The sequence below is a fragment of the Apis florea genome, unplaced genomic scaffold (genome assembly GCF_048593485.1).
Source record: "Apis florea isolate Af1SG1 unplaced genomic scaffold, ASM4859348v1 contig_3367_pilon, whole genome shotgun sequence".
NCBI lineage: Eukaryota > Metazoa > Arthropoda > Insecta > Hymenoptera > Apidae > Apis > Apis florea.
In genome coordinates, this window is record NW_028256746.1 from 900,704 (window position 1) to 917,974 (window position 17,271).

At 36.6% G+C, this 17,271-nt stretch overlaps 1 protein-coding gene across 17 annotated transcripts in view; it reads right to left on the reverse strand.

Annotated features, from left to right (window-relative positions):
• Nucleotides 1–1,519: 1,519 nt before the first annotated feature.
• Nucleotides 1,520–17,271, reverse strand: part of LOC100872064 (nucleolysin TIAR) — a 446,485-nt gene continuing 430,733 nt past the window's right edge. For 5 of the 17 annotated variants that reach the window (XM_086911790.1, XM_086911781.1, XM_086911789.1 and 2 more), the window contains 2 exons: nt 16,817–16,997; nt 1,520–4,436 (listed from right to left, as the gene is read on the reverse strand). In XM_086911790.1, the coding sequence (XP_086767916.1) occupies nt 4,383–4,436; nt 16,817–16,997 (235 nt within the window). In that variant the 3' untranslated portion in view covers nt 1,520–4,382. Of the gene's footprint in view, nt 4,437–13,178; nt 14,550–15,460; nt 15,574–16,816; nt 16,998–17,271 lie in introns of those variants that run through there. The other 12 variants (XM_086911784.1, XM_086911782.1, XR_015293242.1 and 9 more) reach the window with 11 other exon arrangements.

Genomic DNA, 17,271 nt, shown 5'->3' on the forward strand with positions numbered 1-17,271 from the left:
CTTTACAAATTAAACCGAAGTGTATGTATGCGCAAGGACAGAAAGTTCAAACTTTCTCGTGTGTTCGTCAATTTCGCTAACATAACTGACACACCGCGCCCCTATCTCGCAATTAAACGTGCCTATATCTATCCACTGTGTATCCAAACACAGGATCTTTTGTACGTTCACGGCCAAACAGACGAGTATGAGTTAGCCAACAGCACCGAGACAGTCGATTCACGCGGATATTCCCCGTCTCTTGGCACTATTCTCCTATCACTGCGACCGGTTTGTCCATTCGTTTTCAATTTTGCGATGATGCTGGCAACACTAATTACGCCTGTGTTTCTTCATCCGCGATCCGAATTCAACGGCGCGTCATTTCTGTTTCGAAATGTCGTTACTCCGGTGAAAGGTAGGCAACTATAGTTCAGTTCAAGTCCCCTTCAAATGTATAAATAGAATTATAACGGCAAAAAGACGATTTATTTTTAATCAACTTACCTCCTCGCACGTGATGCACATTGTTGCACGACGATCACACGACGTACTTGATTTAATTAAGCATTTAGACTTAAACTGCGATGAAACGGAAATATTCTCGTATATATACTCGATTTGTTCCATGTTTTAATTTTTGTCGCAAAAATTAATTAAATATATTTTATTAGTGTCTGTATAAATATAAAGTATTATATTTAAATTTATGAATTTTATTAGAATTATGCTGCAAATGTTGCTATGCTATAATACTAATTGCTAATTTGTTGCGTTTTTCTGTCGCGAATAATTAATCTTTTATTTTAAAATTATATACATAGATACATGAAAATTTAATTATATCTCTGTAACATTTAATTGCAAGTATTAATTTCAATTATTTTGCATGAAATTATGAACATATATATAGAAATTTACATTTTTATTACAAATAACAAATAGTATTTTACATTTTAATTAATTTCGTTTTTTTTTTTTACATGAATATAATTTTTTATTATTAACAATCGTTAACGACTTGTTGAAGGAGATCTCAATTGCCGTGATACGTAGAAGAAAAATCGTAAACTATGCATACCATTCTCTAGGATGATATGCTTGATAACGTCAGACAAAACTTATGCTTTGGTTGTATCGTTAATCTTCTAGTCGTTCTACTTGTTCGTGTCGTTCACATAATCTGATCTACAATACTTTTGGTGTCCAAATAAACCTGCCATATCTATTATAGATTCATATCTATCAGCAATATATTATTACGTGTTCACGGTCATTGAAGAAATCTTGATTACGAAAGTTCATATAAAAGTAAATAAGGAGAATAAATTCTTCTTAGCAAAATAATGGAGAAAGATTAAGATATTCTAAAATTTTTTTACTCGAGATAATTATATATAATTATACATATAGAGTTGACAAGTTAAGTGGAACGAAATACGTACCATTTGGAAAATATTAATTTTTTACGGCTGTTTTGTACGCGATAATAAAATTTATTTCAATAAATCAATAAGAAAAAAAGAAAATACGAAACGAGTTGTTGAAACGATATGCTTTATTCTAAAATGGATTGGGAATAAAGATAACAGAATACATTTTCTATAATATATTTTACATTATAAACCAACCATACATCATCATAATAATATCTTATACTCTTAAGCCTAAGCGTGTTTTATCCTATATTCTCGTTTATATACTTCCTTCATATTTATACTTTTGTTTACTTCTTCATAGTATTTATATATATATTTTTTATTTATATTCATCATTATTTATAATATACTTTATATGCTATATTATGTATACATAATATCATACACGTTTTTTTTTTTTCACGCACGTCCCAGGGCGTCTCGCGTTTCCATTGTTACATCCTGTGTAAAATTGTCTTTTGGAGGTATCTGTCCCCTTCTTCTTCTCATCTTTTTTTTTTTTTTTCCTCTATGCGCACGTGCACATGTGCATCTATTTTTTTCCCTCTTTTTTTTTTTTTTCAGATAAATGTCACCTGTGATTCGTGTATAAAGTGTACGTTTGTATTATTCATTCCTATGTTTTACGTGTATATGCACTTTTCATTGTTTTATACATATACATATACATATATGTGTGTATGTATGTGTATGCGTGTGTATATATATATATATGCGCGTGTATCCGCGTGTTTGTGTGTGTATGTGATCCGTGTGTGCGCACGCGCACCTGATACAATTTTATCGCGTATCATCTCTGTCGCGTCGTTACAAATTACACGTACATTGTACAAGGGTTCTTTTTTTTTTTTTTTTTTTTTTTTTTTTTGCCCGGCTGTTGCTCCTCGAGTTTGCGTCCAGCGACTGCATACATCTCCTAAGCCTAAAGTATATGCAACGAGGCTGCCATGGGACCCCGCGGGCCGTTCACCGAATTCGCGGAAATACATCTCGAAAATTCTCGTTTTAACATAATTTGTTCAAACGCCGTTTCTAACGCTTCGCGTTAGGAAAAAGATTTTTTCTTTTTTTTTTTCTTGGGCGACGTTTGAAAACTGTGTCGGACGACGCACGATGGATGGATGTCACAACACACCGATGCCCCTTCCCTTGAGCTCCGTCCTGCCGTTTTTTTTTTTTTTTTTTTTTTTTTTTTTTTTTTTTTATCTTTACGCGTGATAATCCGTAAAAATTCTTATGCGTTTTCGATTTTTCTTTTTCCCCCATTTGTTTCCTCGCGTATATATATATATATATATATATATCTATATATATTTTTTTTTTCTTTTTTTTTTCGTTTTTTTGGTTTTCTTCATTTGTTTTTTTTTTTTTTTTTTTTAACCCCAAAATACATACACACGATGAAGTGAAAAAAAGGCACCTTACTCCTTAGCGTACGGTCGTAAGTGATATGCCGCATACCGCGCCGGGGGAGGGGGGATGGAGGGAGGGGGAGGGGGTTGAAGGGGAAGGGAGTGGGAAGGGGTCCATGATTTACAATTATATGGACCCCGTATGACGCGCACGTCGGATCGTACGAAAAACTACGAAACAATGAAGGAACGTCGTAATCTCTGTATGAATCGGACGTGATCGTAATTATCGTTATTATTAAACAACTTTTCTCCCTTCAGAAAGAATTTCTCTTTCTCTTTCGCATCGAGACGCATTGAATTTCTTTCTTTCTTTCTTTCTTTCTTTCTTTCTTTCTCGCATACACACACACACACACACGCACACATGCTCTGCGCATACACACGTGCTCTCTTTCTCTCTCTCTCTCTCTCTCTCTCTCGTTCATTTACTCGTCAACCGACGATGCAAACACACACTCTCTTATTTCTCTCTTATTTCTTTTTTGTTTTTCTTTCGCTCTTTTAATTTCGTTTCTTTCATTCTTCGCACAACGAACGTTTTTTTTTTTTTCTTTTCTTTCCTTTTTTTAATTCATATTTTGAGGGGCTCAGGGGGTCCGGCAGGCTAGCCACAACATTTTTTTCTCGTGTCTATCTTTTCCACGAGATACGGGTACAATCGTTCGAAGTTTTTTTTTTTTTTTTTTTTCTCTTACGGCTAAGGGGTATTTAACACAGTATATCGCGGGGAGTGACGCGTTTAACGGATGACGCGCACCCCACTTCCGCCCGCTTCTCTTGTTCTCCATTTTCTAAGCTTATACTCGATATAATCTCTAGTTGTCGGCTAATATTATCTTCTTACACATTTATATCTGGTATGTATATATAATATACATATTCTTGTGTTATACGTGTGTGTATATATACATATACATATGTAGAGACGTATGTATGTATACACATATAGATGCGCGTGTTGGTTTCTTGTAGTCTTTTTTTTTTTTTTTTTTTTTTTAATATATATATATATTTATATGATCATATACATATGTTATTTTTTTTTTTTTTTTTTAAGGTATGCTCGGTGACTACGCTTACGGCTCCTATTTTATTTTATTTTTTTTTTTTCTTTTTGCTTTCCTCCGCTGTGTGCATATTCATCTTTTACAAATTTTTCTTTTTTATTCCCCGTTAAACATTCTTGTGTTAAACTGTGCCGAACTGTTTTCACGGTTCTCCGGTATTCTCGAATGGCTTGACTGCTGCCTTCCTACCCTTATGCTAGTTTCCCTGATTCACGAGAATTACAGATGATGATTGCGTTCAAGCAATGACGACTTTTCCCTTTTTTCTTTTTTCTTTTTCTCTTTGCAAAGATTCAAACTAGACTTTCATTCGCTTCGTTTACTTTTCTACGTGGATAAAGAAAACCGTGCATGCCGCCCGTTCTTCTTTCTTTCTCTTCCTTCGAAACTTTCGAATTATTTTTTTTTTTTCCTGCGTTTGTACCGCTCTCTCTTTGCTCGCGTTATTCGAATTCGAACGAAAAAGAAAGCCAAATCCTACATCAATGATAAAAGCAGGGATTCTTCGCTAAAGTATTGGCGCTTCTTTGCTCGACCTAGAAGACACAGAACGTCGCGATTAACAATTATAGGACGAGGTTCAATCGTCCGATCTAGCGGAACGGGGAACTTCTACGTTTCCGTAGAAACCGGCGCGTTATCATTTGTACAACATTAAACAAGCGCAAACGGTTAAATATATATATATATAATTTTGTTCGTCGATTATTTATTTAATTTTCTTCTTCTTCTTCTTCTTCTTCTTCTTCATTTGTACAAACGCGAAATCTTCTTTATACACGAAGAACAGATAAATACTCGGTGTGTTGGGGGAGGGGTGGGTGCTATATGGAAATAGCTGTGGCTAAACGTACAATTTATCTAAATCTTGGTTATCTATAATTTCCTACAATTTCGTATCCCTCTAGACTCTTGGCTACATACGCGAAACGACTCTAAATATATGTACAACGTTGGATCGTCGTTCATTCATTGTATATGTATATGTATGCCGTGATGTTGTTTGGCCCGTATCATATCTCAGAGTAACATTTCTAAATAAATGTAACTACTCTTAAACAATGTTATTCTTTTTTTTTTTTTTTTTTTATATAGGACGGTAAGATAGGTATACGCAGCCTGTGCGTCTGCGTATGGTCGAAGGAACGGTCGACGAATTGTGTAAAATAAAATCTCTACGTAAAATAATCCTTCCTCCTCTATGTTATCTCAACGATGATAAATAGAATGGAAAAATTTTTTAAAAAATGAAGAGAAGTAGTAGTAGTAGTAGTAGTAGTTTTTCTAGTTCGATGAAGCGTCTAAAAAAAAGAAAGAAAAGAAAGGAAAAACGAAGAATTCTTCTTCTTTTTTTTTTTTTTTTTTACAAGAAAATTCGTAAATTCGCGATTACCGATTAACAATTTTTTTTCGAGATTTCGAATATATATATATATATATCTACGGAAAAAAAAATAATAAAGATTGGTAACCATTTTGTTTAGATTTTTTTTTCTAACGCTTCTTCTACCAGTACAAACTTTGATTCTCTTTTCATTTGTTTCGTAGAAAACCGCTTTAACCGCGGTCTCGACACTGTAACTTATACGTTCATTGGATTCTATTTAACGACACGTTACGCGTGTTGCTAAACCTCCCTACGATTTTCTCTACGAGGAGTCACGGACTTTGCTAATAAATAACGCAGTGATATGTTTTACACGTGCTTTAAATGCGTATGTAACGCGTGTGCCGACGCGTTAAAAGTGTTTCGTTGTATATTTGTTAAAAAGCGGATGTGTGCACGATGACTCGATGACGGAACATTAAACGTGTGGTGATGGAGGGAGGGGTGCGTTCGACAAAACCGATCCGTGATGGCGTTTCCTATTTCCTTCACCGCCGATGCCGAATAATCCTCCCTGTCCATTTGTTCGTGTTATATATATATATATATATACGCGTGTGCCACGTCGCGAATGAAAAGCATACCGGGGGAAACAGTTGGTTATAATAATTGTTATCTCCACTTGTCTCCTCGATGGAAAAAGGAACAACGTACAACTTTCTAAATATGTATGTTTCTTTGAATGATTGTCGGCTATATTTGGTTAAATCTTCGCGAGGGGATCTATCTCCTTCTGTGTGTAGAAAAATCATTTGCAGAGCGATTTTCGGTCGTTCGGCACGGAAGGAAAGCGCGAGGAAAACCGGGAGACAAAACGAGGAAGAAGAAAAGGGGACCGGGGACAAAAGGAATGTCACAAAGACGTTGATACGTAGTAATGAAAGAAAGTCGAAGATGCCAGTAAGTGTGAAAGGAGAATGGAAGAAGAAGAGGTGGGTTGAGAGAGAAAGAGGGAAAAGAGAGAGAGAGAGAGAGAGAGGAAAAAAAGAAAAAAAAAAGAAAAAAAAGGAGGGAACTGGGTCGTGGTAACGCGAGAATGTCGTGATTCGATAACGGTTAGGCGGCTGGTATGCCAGCTTGCTGAAGCTTAAACGACACGACGGTAAAAATTCTTGAAACGGCGAAAATTGCGAAATATCGGACGCGTTACGAGGGGCTGCGGAAAATTCTAGAGTTGCGTCTCGAGATCACGGACGAAGGATGGAGGCAGCAGCCGTAGCTTGTTTCTTATATACGTGTATCTTTATTTCCGTATTATATATGCATTTTTGTATTTTTGTATTCGTGTGTGTGTGTGTGTGTATGTATGTATTCACGAATTGTGTTCGTATGTATGTGTATGTGTAACAATGCTGGAGGTGAATCTGCGGATATAGTTATTGCGCTATTCGTTTATTTATTATATATATATATATTATATAATATATATATATATAATATATATTTTTTTTTCATGAACCTTTTCTTATCTCGTTAATCTAGCGATCGTCAAGCTAGACTAGATTACTAAGCCTAGAGTTGTCGTTTTTTTTTTTTCAACTTTTCCTCGCCGCTACGTTCTTTCTATACATACGCTGTTCTGTAGAAGAGTATGTGTGTAATTTTTCTTCTTTTTTGCAGTTTGTGTATTTACATACGTGTACATGTATGTTTTGTGCGTGCGTGCGTTTACGTGAAAGTATAGATGTCGGTGTACGCGTGTCATTTTGTATTCCATTTTTTTTTTTTTTTGGGGGGGACGCGATTACTCGCATGACTTAGGTACCATAATAAATGGATTTTGCCATTTTCCATTACACGTATCGACACATTCTCTCTCTCTCTTTCTCTCTCTCTTTCTCAATCACTCTTTTCCTTTCACTCTTTCGCTCTTTCGTCATCGTCATTCTCTCGGTTTTTTTTTTCTTTACCTAAATTTTTTTTACACGTTTTCCTCTTTCTTACCTCGATCCCACTCTCGCTTTGTTACTTCGTTACTTACTTTCCAAAACTCCGTGGTACTCGACTCTACTAAATTAGATTACATTAATTATCTACTTATCACTTTATACTACAATTTTTTGGTTTTTCCCTTTGATGCTTGCGCCGTTTCTCCTTCTTCCCCCCTCTTTTTTTTTTCCCTCACAATTTTTTTCTCTTTTCACTTGGCTAGCTTCGCTTCGCTTTTATTATTACCTAGACAACGTACTCGAGACTATCGGTAAGTTCTATACACGCCTTAATGCTTAAGACGCCATTCTTCAAATACTTTTTACAGGACGAGGATCCCTCCCCGTAATTCTTTAAAAGAGTAGGGGGAGGGGATCACTCTCTTTTCTTCCCCGTTGAAAGTGGAATCGAGTCGAGAAGTGAACTTTCTGGCAAGGGGAGTGATTATACGGCCGAACGACGTAAGAGCAGAGTGTACCAGACGTATGATTTGATTTTCTCCTTCCCCTCCCCCCACCCTCCCCCCCTTTAATCGACTTTCTTTCAATACGACACCTCGAGATATCCCCCACCCCACCCCCTTCAGATTCGCGCTACAATTTACCACGTCATTCGTACATTCGAACTCTTACCTGCCATTCTCCCTCCCCCCTCCTTTTTTTTTCTCTCGCTCGTTCCACCTTTCAGAAAAATAACCCTATATTATTATTTTTTTCTCTCTCGCCTTTGTTTCGCCTAACTAATAATGTACACGATATTTTGTTTTTTTTTTTTTTCCTTCTTTCTTTTGCTTCTTACGCTCTTACTGTTTTCTCGCCTCTCACTTAAAAGCTATTATTCTTTTTTTCTTTTTCTTCCCCTCCCCCCCCCCTTCTTTTTTTTTTCTCTTTCGTTAATCTCACGCACAACGCTTTCATTCTCGCTTCACGACGAATTTCAAAATAACAGCTTTCGTCGCCGTTGCGCGTATTTGGTATTTTTTTTTATATATATATATAATATATATTTTTCTTGTATTTATATGTATGTTATATATATATATATTTATTTATAATTCTTTCGTTTCTTCCTCGCGATCGGTACCGTGTCCTTTTAGGCTGCGCATTTTATTTTATTCTATTAGTTTGTGTCGAGAAATGGAACTCGTTAAACTCGAATAGAGCCAATCGTTTAATTAACGTTCAATACACGATTTCGATTGAGCGATCGAATTTTGCGTTACTTCGTTGTATTCTCGTGTAATTTCTTTTTTTTTTTTCTTCTTCTTCTTCGCTTCCTTTTCTACAAATGACGTCTCTCGTGTTTATATGTTATTATTATAAAACAATTGACGGGCAATAGAGCGAAATATGTTTTTGATGTTGGTTTCTTTTAAATCTTGGGCCACAATTCTTATGTTTTTAGGTTTTTTTACGATAAAAAAAAAAAAAAGAAAAATCTCTCCTCTTCGTTGTACAAACTTTTTGATTCAATTTTTGCAATACAATATTTGCTCTCGTGTTAAAATATCGACACAACTGAACCAGAATTACGAATGAAAGAATATTGCACCGATATTCGTCTCGTGTCTGTATCGACGCTATAAATATTTTAATTAACCGCTAGAAATATCAACAATATCGAGCGATAAATGATTTATCGTTTGTAAAATAAAACGTTAGAATAAAAAATACACGGATCAACGAGCGAAACAATTTTTATTAACAGGTGTTTCAAACACGCAAAATCAACATTTCTCCTAAATCGCGATTAAATTTCAACAAATATCTCAACCACGGCCAAAAACTTTCCAAGTTTTCATCGTCGAGATAGCCTTTTTTTTTTCTTCTCTTTTCTTTTTTTTTTTTTTTTTTTTTTTTTCCGTTTTTTTTTTTCGTTTTTTTTCGTACTTCAGGGAAGACACTAAGAAGATTATCGAATTATCGCGTACCTGTCAGATTTCTAATAACTTACGCTTTATGTTTCAGGCATAGAAACGTTTGCTTCGTTTTCTTCTCGCCGAATAGAGCAATATTTAGTTTACGAGGAATTAATGGCACGAAATATTTGTGGTCCGCGAGATGGACTGAAGGCACACCTTTTATATCCATATCCACGTACTACGGGTAATCGAATCGTTTTTTCGGGAAATTATTATTTTTAAATTTACTGATAAGTTCCTAAACGCTACGTTTATCCCAAGCGGGTTTGATTTCGTCGATTCTCTCGTATTCTATGCACTCGCAATAATGTTCTCTTCAACGTCTCGCAAACGTCCGCCTTCCCCCCCCTCCCCCCTCCCCCTCCTCTGTATCGTTCTTTGATCATCGCGTTTTTTCTCTTCTCCTTCTTCTTTTTTTCCCCTCCCCCCTTTCCCCCCTCTTTTCCCTTTTCTCTTTTTTTTCCTTTTTTCTTTTTTTTTTTTTTTTTTTCTTTTTTTGATTCGAAAACGTTGTCGAAACGCTTTTGATTCGTTTAAAGCACGATCCGTCTATCTTTTGATTAATAACAAAGTCGTCCGTCTCTCTCCTCCCTCCTCTCACGTTTCCTCCCTCTGCCCGTTTTTCACCTCGCCCATCCCCCTTTATCGTTCATCCTTTTTTCACACTCGTCCCCCTCTCTCTATTTCCCCCGTCTCTCTATCAGCTCTATTCGGTTCACTCGTCTAAATCCTATGGGTTTCGTCGCAACGGGGACACTCGCTCCCGTGGATTTTGCACCCGACCACGCGCTCTCCTATGATGAGACACTTTTATTATTGAAAAAAACACCGTACAAATACCGGGAGACAGAGAGAGAGAGAGAGAGAGAGAGAGAGAGAGAGAGAGAGAGAGAGAGAGAGAGTGGGCGGCTATCAAAGGGCGATTTCGAACGACGAAACAGAGGAAGTAGCGGGGGTGCACGAAGCGTCGGATCGTGCTTAAAACCGAAAGAGACGAAGCATGGAGTAAGAATAGACGAGGAGGAGGAGGAGGAGGAGGGATGGTTACGAAGGTCTAAAGCACGGTGGATCATAGATAGGCAAATCAGATGGGATTACTTCGTACCTCGTTATACTTGTTAAACCGTCGTCGATCTTCGCGTTCATTTTTTCTTAATCCTTAATCTGTACTCCCCTCTAACGATCTTTCCTCTCTCTCGTTTTTTCTTCTTCTATCCGTTCCTCCAACTACCGGCAACGGTTTAAAGGGTTAAAAGGAATTGTGTTTCTCTTCTTTTTTTTTTTTTTTCTTTTTCTTTTTTTTTTCTTTTCCTGTCTCCCTTCCCCCTCCTCCCCCCCCTGGATACGACGGAATTATACACAGAGAGAGACAACCTTCGAAAGATTTTGAATCGGAGGACAGGGATACGCATTCGCGAGGAAGGAACTCGACGGATCCTCTAATCTAACTTTCGTGCTGTTTTGTGCAATGTGTCTATCTACGAATTGTTTTTAATTCTTTTTTTTTTTTTTTTTTTCGTTTGCTCTCGCCTCTCGCTTGTGCTTAATTAATTCTTCATTATTCGCAGGCTCTCCGTTTTTTTCGCACACTCTCTTTTATATCTCAACATTCTCTCGTTTGTACGCGTACCAGCGTATCCATGCACGCTTACTCACCGTTTGCTTGTTTCGATTTCGTTATTATTATTATTATTATTAATATTATTATTAATATTATTATTAATATTATTAATATTATTATTATTATTATTATTATTATTATTTCTTTAATTCATTTTGCTTCATTAGATCGGCCAAGTCGAAATTCGGGACATCGGACAGACCATTTTTTTTATCTCGATTTTTTCTTTCTTTCTTTCTTTCTTTTCTTTTCTTTTTTTTTTTTTTTGATTCCTTAAAACTCACATCGCGTGTCCCTTCTCTCCAATCTATATATATATATATATATGTATATACCATTCGTTGTTACGAATTCGTGGCTTACAAAGCTGGAAAAGCTGAGAGCGAGTTTACAGTAGAGAGAGAGAGAGAGAGAGAGAGAGAGACGCAGGGATAATACGATTTTGTTTCTTCTCATTTCCTAAGCTTAATGATTTATTGCTTAAGCGTCTTAAAGTCGAGATTTTCCCCTTTGGTTCTATTGGTATTATATAAAAATCTAAGGTATTAAGTTAAAAACCACGGGTAAAGACCAGACACGATTGATTGGAGTCGATCGATCGCTGTTTCGATCTCGCTATTTCGATCCCCGTTTCATTCCTTCCCTTCCTCCTTCCCCCTTCTTTGTTCTCTTTTTTCTTCCTTCTTTTTTTCTCCCTCCCCTCCCTTCTCCTTTTTTTCTTAATCTTTTCGAACACCGCGACTCGAACAGCATCGGTCGACACCCCTCGCATACGGCTGATCTCTCTTTTTTTTTTCTTTTTTTCTCTCTTTATAAAAATATCCAACTGTCTAAGAAGTGCCGCGTCAAAGGGATCAAAGTCGATTAATAAAAACGGCTCTTCGACTAGCCTGCGAAGACTTCGCTTATGATTTGTCTTTTTGGCCTCGAGTCTGATAATAAATATAATAAACCGAAGATAAGAAGTCCTCGCAGTTGGCGGAAAAATGGATTTTAAGACACGTGGATCTTTCAGTTCCGTGGTTCGCGATAGTCGAGTATGGGTTGTACGAAGGTGTGTTATGTTTTAATTAGTTCACTCAGGAACAGCGGAGTCGTCGAATTATTATTATTATTATTATTTTATTATTTTATTATTATTATTATTATTATTATTATATTATTATTTTATTATTATTATTATTATTATTATTTTATATAATATATTTTTTCCTCTCAAGGTCTGTTTCCGCATTGCCGCCGAATTTCGAATCGTCCTCGAGTAACTTTTTATTATAACATACCTACCTAACTAGCTAATTGTTTGAATTTCGTTTATATAATAACTTTTTTTTTTCCTGTTTGTTTTTTATTTACTTTTCACCTCATATCGTATAATCTTCACGAGTGTGTGTGTATGTATGTGTAATGTGTGTGTGTATACTTTACTCATTCGATCTCCTCCCTTTAATATATTTTTTGTTATATTACACCACGATTACTTGTCGGTCGCCGATTCGCGATTCCGAGTAATGCGTTTCGCGGACGCGTCTCTTTTCGCATATTGTTCGTTTTTCGATTTATTAATTTGTTAAAGCCCAAAACTACAAAAATAATGAATCCGGGTTACGGGTCAATAAATGGCGGCGTCCTGTCTGCGTTTTCACTCTCTCTTCCTTCCTTCCTTCCTTCCTCTCACTCCCATTCTCTCTTTTTCTCTTGCGCGCTCACTCGCACACACGCACGTTCATCTCTCTCTCTCTCTCTCTTTCTCTCGTATTCGCTCGCTCGCTCTCTCTTTCTCTCGAGATAAAGGAGTTTAGCGTCGATTAAATGGCGGAAAGTGGAAATCACGAGGTTGTTCAACATGCGTCAACTTCTCTCGTTCGCTCGCCTCTTCTGTAATCGTGTATCCTTTGTGGACATACGGCAACACACAAAATATTCGCTGTTTACCCTACAAACTGTCTTTGATGATCACATGGTGGTCCGCGTATCCCGGAATTCGTGTTTCATTATACCGAAGCTTTTGACACTACCGTGACGGCAACGCTATCTATTAATTCAAGCCGAGAGAGACACTACACATTACCCTACAAACTGGACGAGAGGGATACCTCCGATTTGTTCACCAATTAAACCCTTTCTTTTTTTTTTTTCTTCTTTCCCCCTCCCCCCCTCCCTCCCCCCTCCCCCCGCGTTGAGATTGCCGGTTATTATATTATATATTGGACGTGAAAATTTGACGGGGAACCTCTGCAAGTATTGTTCTCTTATCTCCCCTATTATCTTTTCCATTTTTCTTTCTTCTCACTTATACGTGTATATATATATATATACATATATATGTGTGTGTTTGTATGTATGTGTGCGTGTATATGTGTGTGTGTGTGTGTATATATATATATAGATATATACACTTTAAGAAATGTTTTTATTCGTTTATTTATTTATTTATTTATTTTTTTTTTTCGTATGGATAAGAATTCATCCCCTTCGCTCATTTACTTTTGTTTGTTGTCGAATAAATGGGTCGATTTACGCTACGATTTTCTGGCAATCATTTCTGCCCTGCTCTGCTTTATGTTTTTCATGTCCGGAATCAAGCCGGAAGCGGCATGATTTTTGTCGCTTTTGCTGTCGCGGTGGCGTCGATGGTGACGGAAATTTTGTTGTTGTTGTTGTTGGTAGTTGTGGTGGTAGTAGTAGTAGTGGTGGTGATAATGGTGGTGGTGGTGGTGGTGGTGGTGGTGGTAACTGTTGTTGCTGTAGAAGTTGTTCCTGTTGGTGGGGTGTGCTTGCTTACCATCACACTAGAAGGCTAGGCGTCAGCCAGTCCTCATCCGCTAGCTGGACCGCAACCAAGAACACACTTTACCATTTGAACACACAAACGCTGGTTAAGTCTTGGTCCGAATTTCAAGAAAAAAAAAAATAGAAATAGAAAATATCTCTCGACAAACTTTCTCCCTTTCACGCTCCCTTTCCCTCCCTCCTCGCACACGCATTCGCGCTCCCACGCTCACCCTCTCGCTCTTTCGATTCTTCCCTCGATTAATAACAATAATAATAATAATAATAATAATAATAATAATAATAATTCTAAAAAAGCCATTTCATTATTTACTCCTCTCTCTATCTTAACGTCCCTTTCTCTCTCTCTCTCTCTCTCTCTCTCTCTCTCTCTCTCTCTCTCGCACACACACACACACACGCATCGTTCCAACATTCCAACACACGATGGTCGATCTGAATCTACCTTTACCGTGACTCAACCTCAATTACTTTCAATATTGTAAAAGTGTGAGCAATCCATTGGAAATATATATATATATATGTATATATATCGTGTTGCTTTTGTTTTTGTTTATCTTTTTTTTTTTTTTCATCAGTGTGGTGTAAAAAAACGGATTCGTTTTCAATTGCGATCAGTTCGATCAATCGACTACTCCCCTCGTGGGAATTGATTATTATTTTGGACTATCGATAGATTTCGGAACAATTCCAATTATTCCAATGGGAATATTATTAACGACGATACCCTCCCTCCCCCCATACGTAGAGATTTTCGTTCGCTCTCTCGCTTGTTTTCTTTTTTTTTTTTTTTTTTTTTTTTTTTGCTTTCTTCCGTTTCTTCCATTCGTGCGCAATTTCATACGCATAACGATGATACGGATACGTTCCCCGGCGACATTTTTCTGGTTGAATTCGAGGTTGAGCCAGGTCGTAGATGCAGTTTCCTTGATGCAAAGTGATATTTGAAAGTAAGGATAAGCCAGGCCGTGCGATGATAGTGGTAGCGATCACTGTGCCTGCGAATCGAAATATGTAAATAAAAATAATCCTTCCAATGATTTCGAGTATCTCTTCTGTTCAATGACCAATGACGAGTCAATCTTGTTCGAATGTATCGTTAATGATTGTGTCGATTTATGAATTTTTCGACTCGTAACGTTCCGTGTTCCACCAATCGTTTGTAATTAGGGAATGCAAATAAAATAAAATATTGACGTTATTCCATTGATTTTTTTTTTTGAATTGTTGAAACGATTATTCGTTGTATTATTTCTATTATTTCTTTTTCTTTTAAAAAATCGAAAAGATTCAGCGAGATACTCGATTTTAGAGATAAACAAAGCCGAATAAGCGTGTACTTCAGCCTTTTATATTCCAAGAAACATCAACGTGCAACACGTTAAGCATCAAGCAAAGATGATGGCGAATTCGAGCGCTCGTGGATACGTAATCCCGCGATGTTGCGTCGAGCAACAGTATATTGAAAGTAATTCATAAGAGTGACGATTTTCAAATGCAAATATTAATAAGCTAAAATGCTCTTTTGCAGCAATTTATCGATCAATTGTACCATCTATAAAAAAATACCGTATCAATGGAAGAAAATGCTAATTTTACTTTATATTTGTAGAATCGATTCGTTGCTTCCGATTCTTTCGCGACTTGCGATCGTGAAACAAATTTCTTGCGTACAAAACATGCTTGCAAGTTTGCAACCAAGAAATTGTTAATATTATTAAATGTAAATAGTTTCGAGTGTAAATTTTATTTACAGAATTATACGAGAAGAATTATATCGAAAGAAAACTTTTTCGAGTAACGAAATGATAAAAAAAAAAAAAAAAAAAAAGAATATTCGCTGCGATGAAAGTAATTCCGTAAAAATTTCATACTGTGTTATGTTTAACTAGAATCGAAAAATATTTACTGCTGATGAAAGATTCTTATGCAGGATCTTGATAGGGTTTATAAGTCTTTTTCATTAGTATTCCCTCATCTCGAATATGTATCGTTAGGCCCTCTTATCTCTTCAAATACATACTGAAATTAGAGAAAATATGGTATAAATTTCTTATATCTAAAAGTGTTGTAAAATTAATTCCATCCAATTACGATTACTTTCAATAAACTGTTCAATCGTACAATGATTGGCTTGCGATAATTCTTGTTGCGAATACAAAATATATCGAATGAGATACGATATTGCACGCGTACGATATATAAATAAATTTTTAACAGGTTAAAAGTTTTTATAACAGGTAATCGATTTACGAACAAATTATCATAAGAATCATGCAATTAGACGAACAGTCGAAATAATTCTATCTTCGAAATAAAAAATTTCTCAATTAAGCATGAAGCGAGGTCACTTGGGGATAAGTGATTAAAGAAATTCATGTAAGTACATATGACGTAGCAGAGGAGATGTTAGCGTTCGTCGCACGACACGAAATTCCAAACGGATGAATTATAACGAGAAACACAAAGAGATTTTGTCGATCGCATTCATCGAGACAAACAACAACAACAGCAACAGTTAACAATCCATATTGGAAGGCCACTCATAAAACACAAATTTTCGCAGTCAATCGTTCAATCCTTTGGATAAATCTTTTACTTGTACAGAACAGAAGCCAAGACTAGATATTTCATTACGAAAACTCTCATTAATCCGATCCATTCGTTTCGAAATATTATTCGAATTCGATTTAAAAAAAAAAAAGGAAAAAAAACGATTATCATTTTTGTATCCGATCGAGACAATTATTTCTCGAAAATTAAAACGTACGAGAGGAAGGGGTTCTAAAAAGTTACATTTGTTGTTATCGTTATTCGCAAAAAAACGCGAAACAAAAATATTTACCACGATGCTGGTATGCGATGCGTTTCAACGCATAAATATCGACCCGTGTTTTTCCGGAACGAATGGATCAAAAAAATACGATAAAAAATTCGATGCAAGAACAATCTAAAGAAGAGATTTGTACAAAGTCGCGCGATACCGTTACTCGTTCAAAGTTTGCCATCATTTTTCCCCCCAAATTTTTCCCCATCCCCTCTACGAAACGAATCTTTCGATTTTACAATTTTTAACAATTCCTTCTTTAATATTCCATACCGGGATACGATTTCGAACTTTTGCACGAGTAACGTACGGCCAAGTAAAGGATAGAGAAACGGTAACAAAGTGTGCACGCGCACGGATAGGAAAAATAGAGAGAGAGAGAGAGAGAGAGAGAGAAAGAGAGAGAGAGAGAGAGAGAGAGAGAAAAATAATGGTTACCTGGAACTGTTGCATCGGGTAGGCCATCATTTGTGCCGGAGGTGGTGGTGGTGGGGGTGCGGCTTGCACCCCTGGGGGTGCCGTGACCGTCGTGGCATGGTGTGGCGGTAACTGTGGTCCCCCAGGTAATCCCTGGCCCCAACCTGCTGCCGTGCCAGCAGCGTGGACACCCATTCCCATTCTGCGTTTAAACAAACGTTTTTATATACAAAATTTATATCGTTATTTATATTTAAAAAAAAAAAAAAAAAAGAAAGAAAGGAAACAATAATAGAACGTGCGCTACGTTATAAATTTCATTATTGATGATACATTTAAAATTATTCTTAAATTAACGTTAAACATCGAACCGACCGAGTTTTATTATCGTTCCAACGTTTATATTTGAACGTTGCAACGTTTGCGAGATTTTTCGTAGCTACGCAGTTGTATGTGTAACGCGAACGCCTATTTTC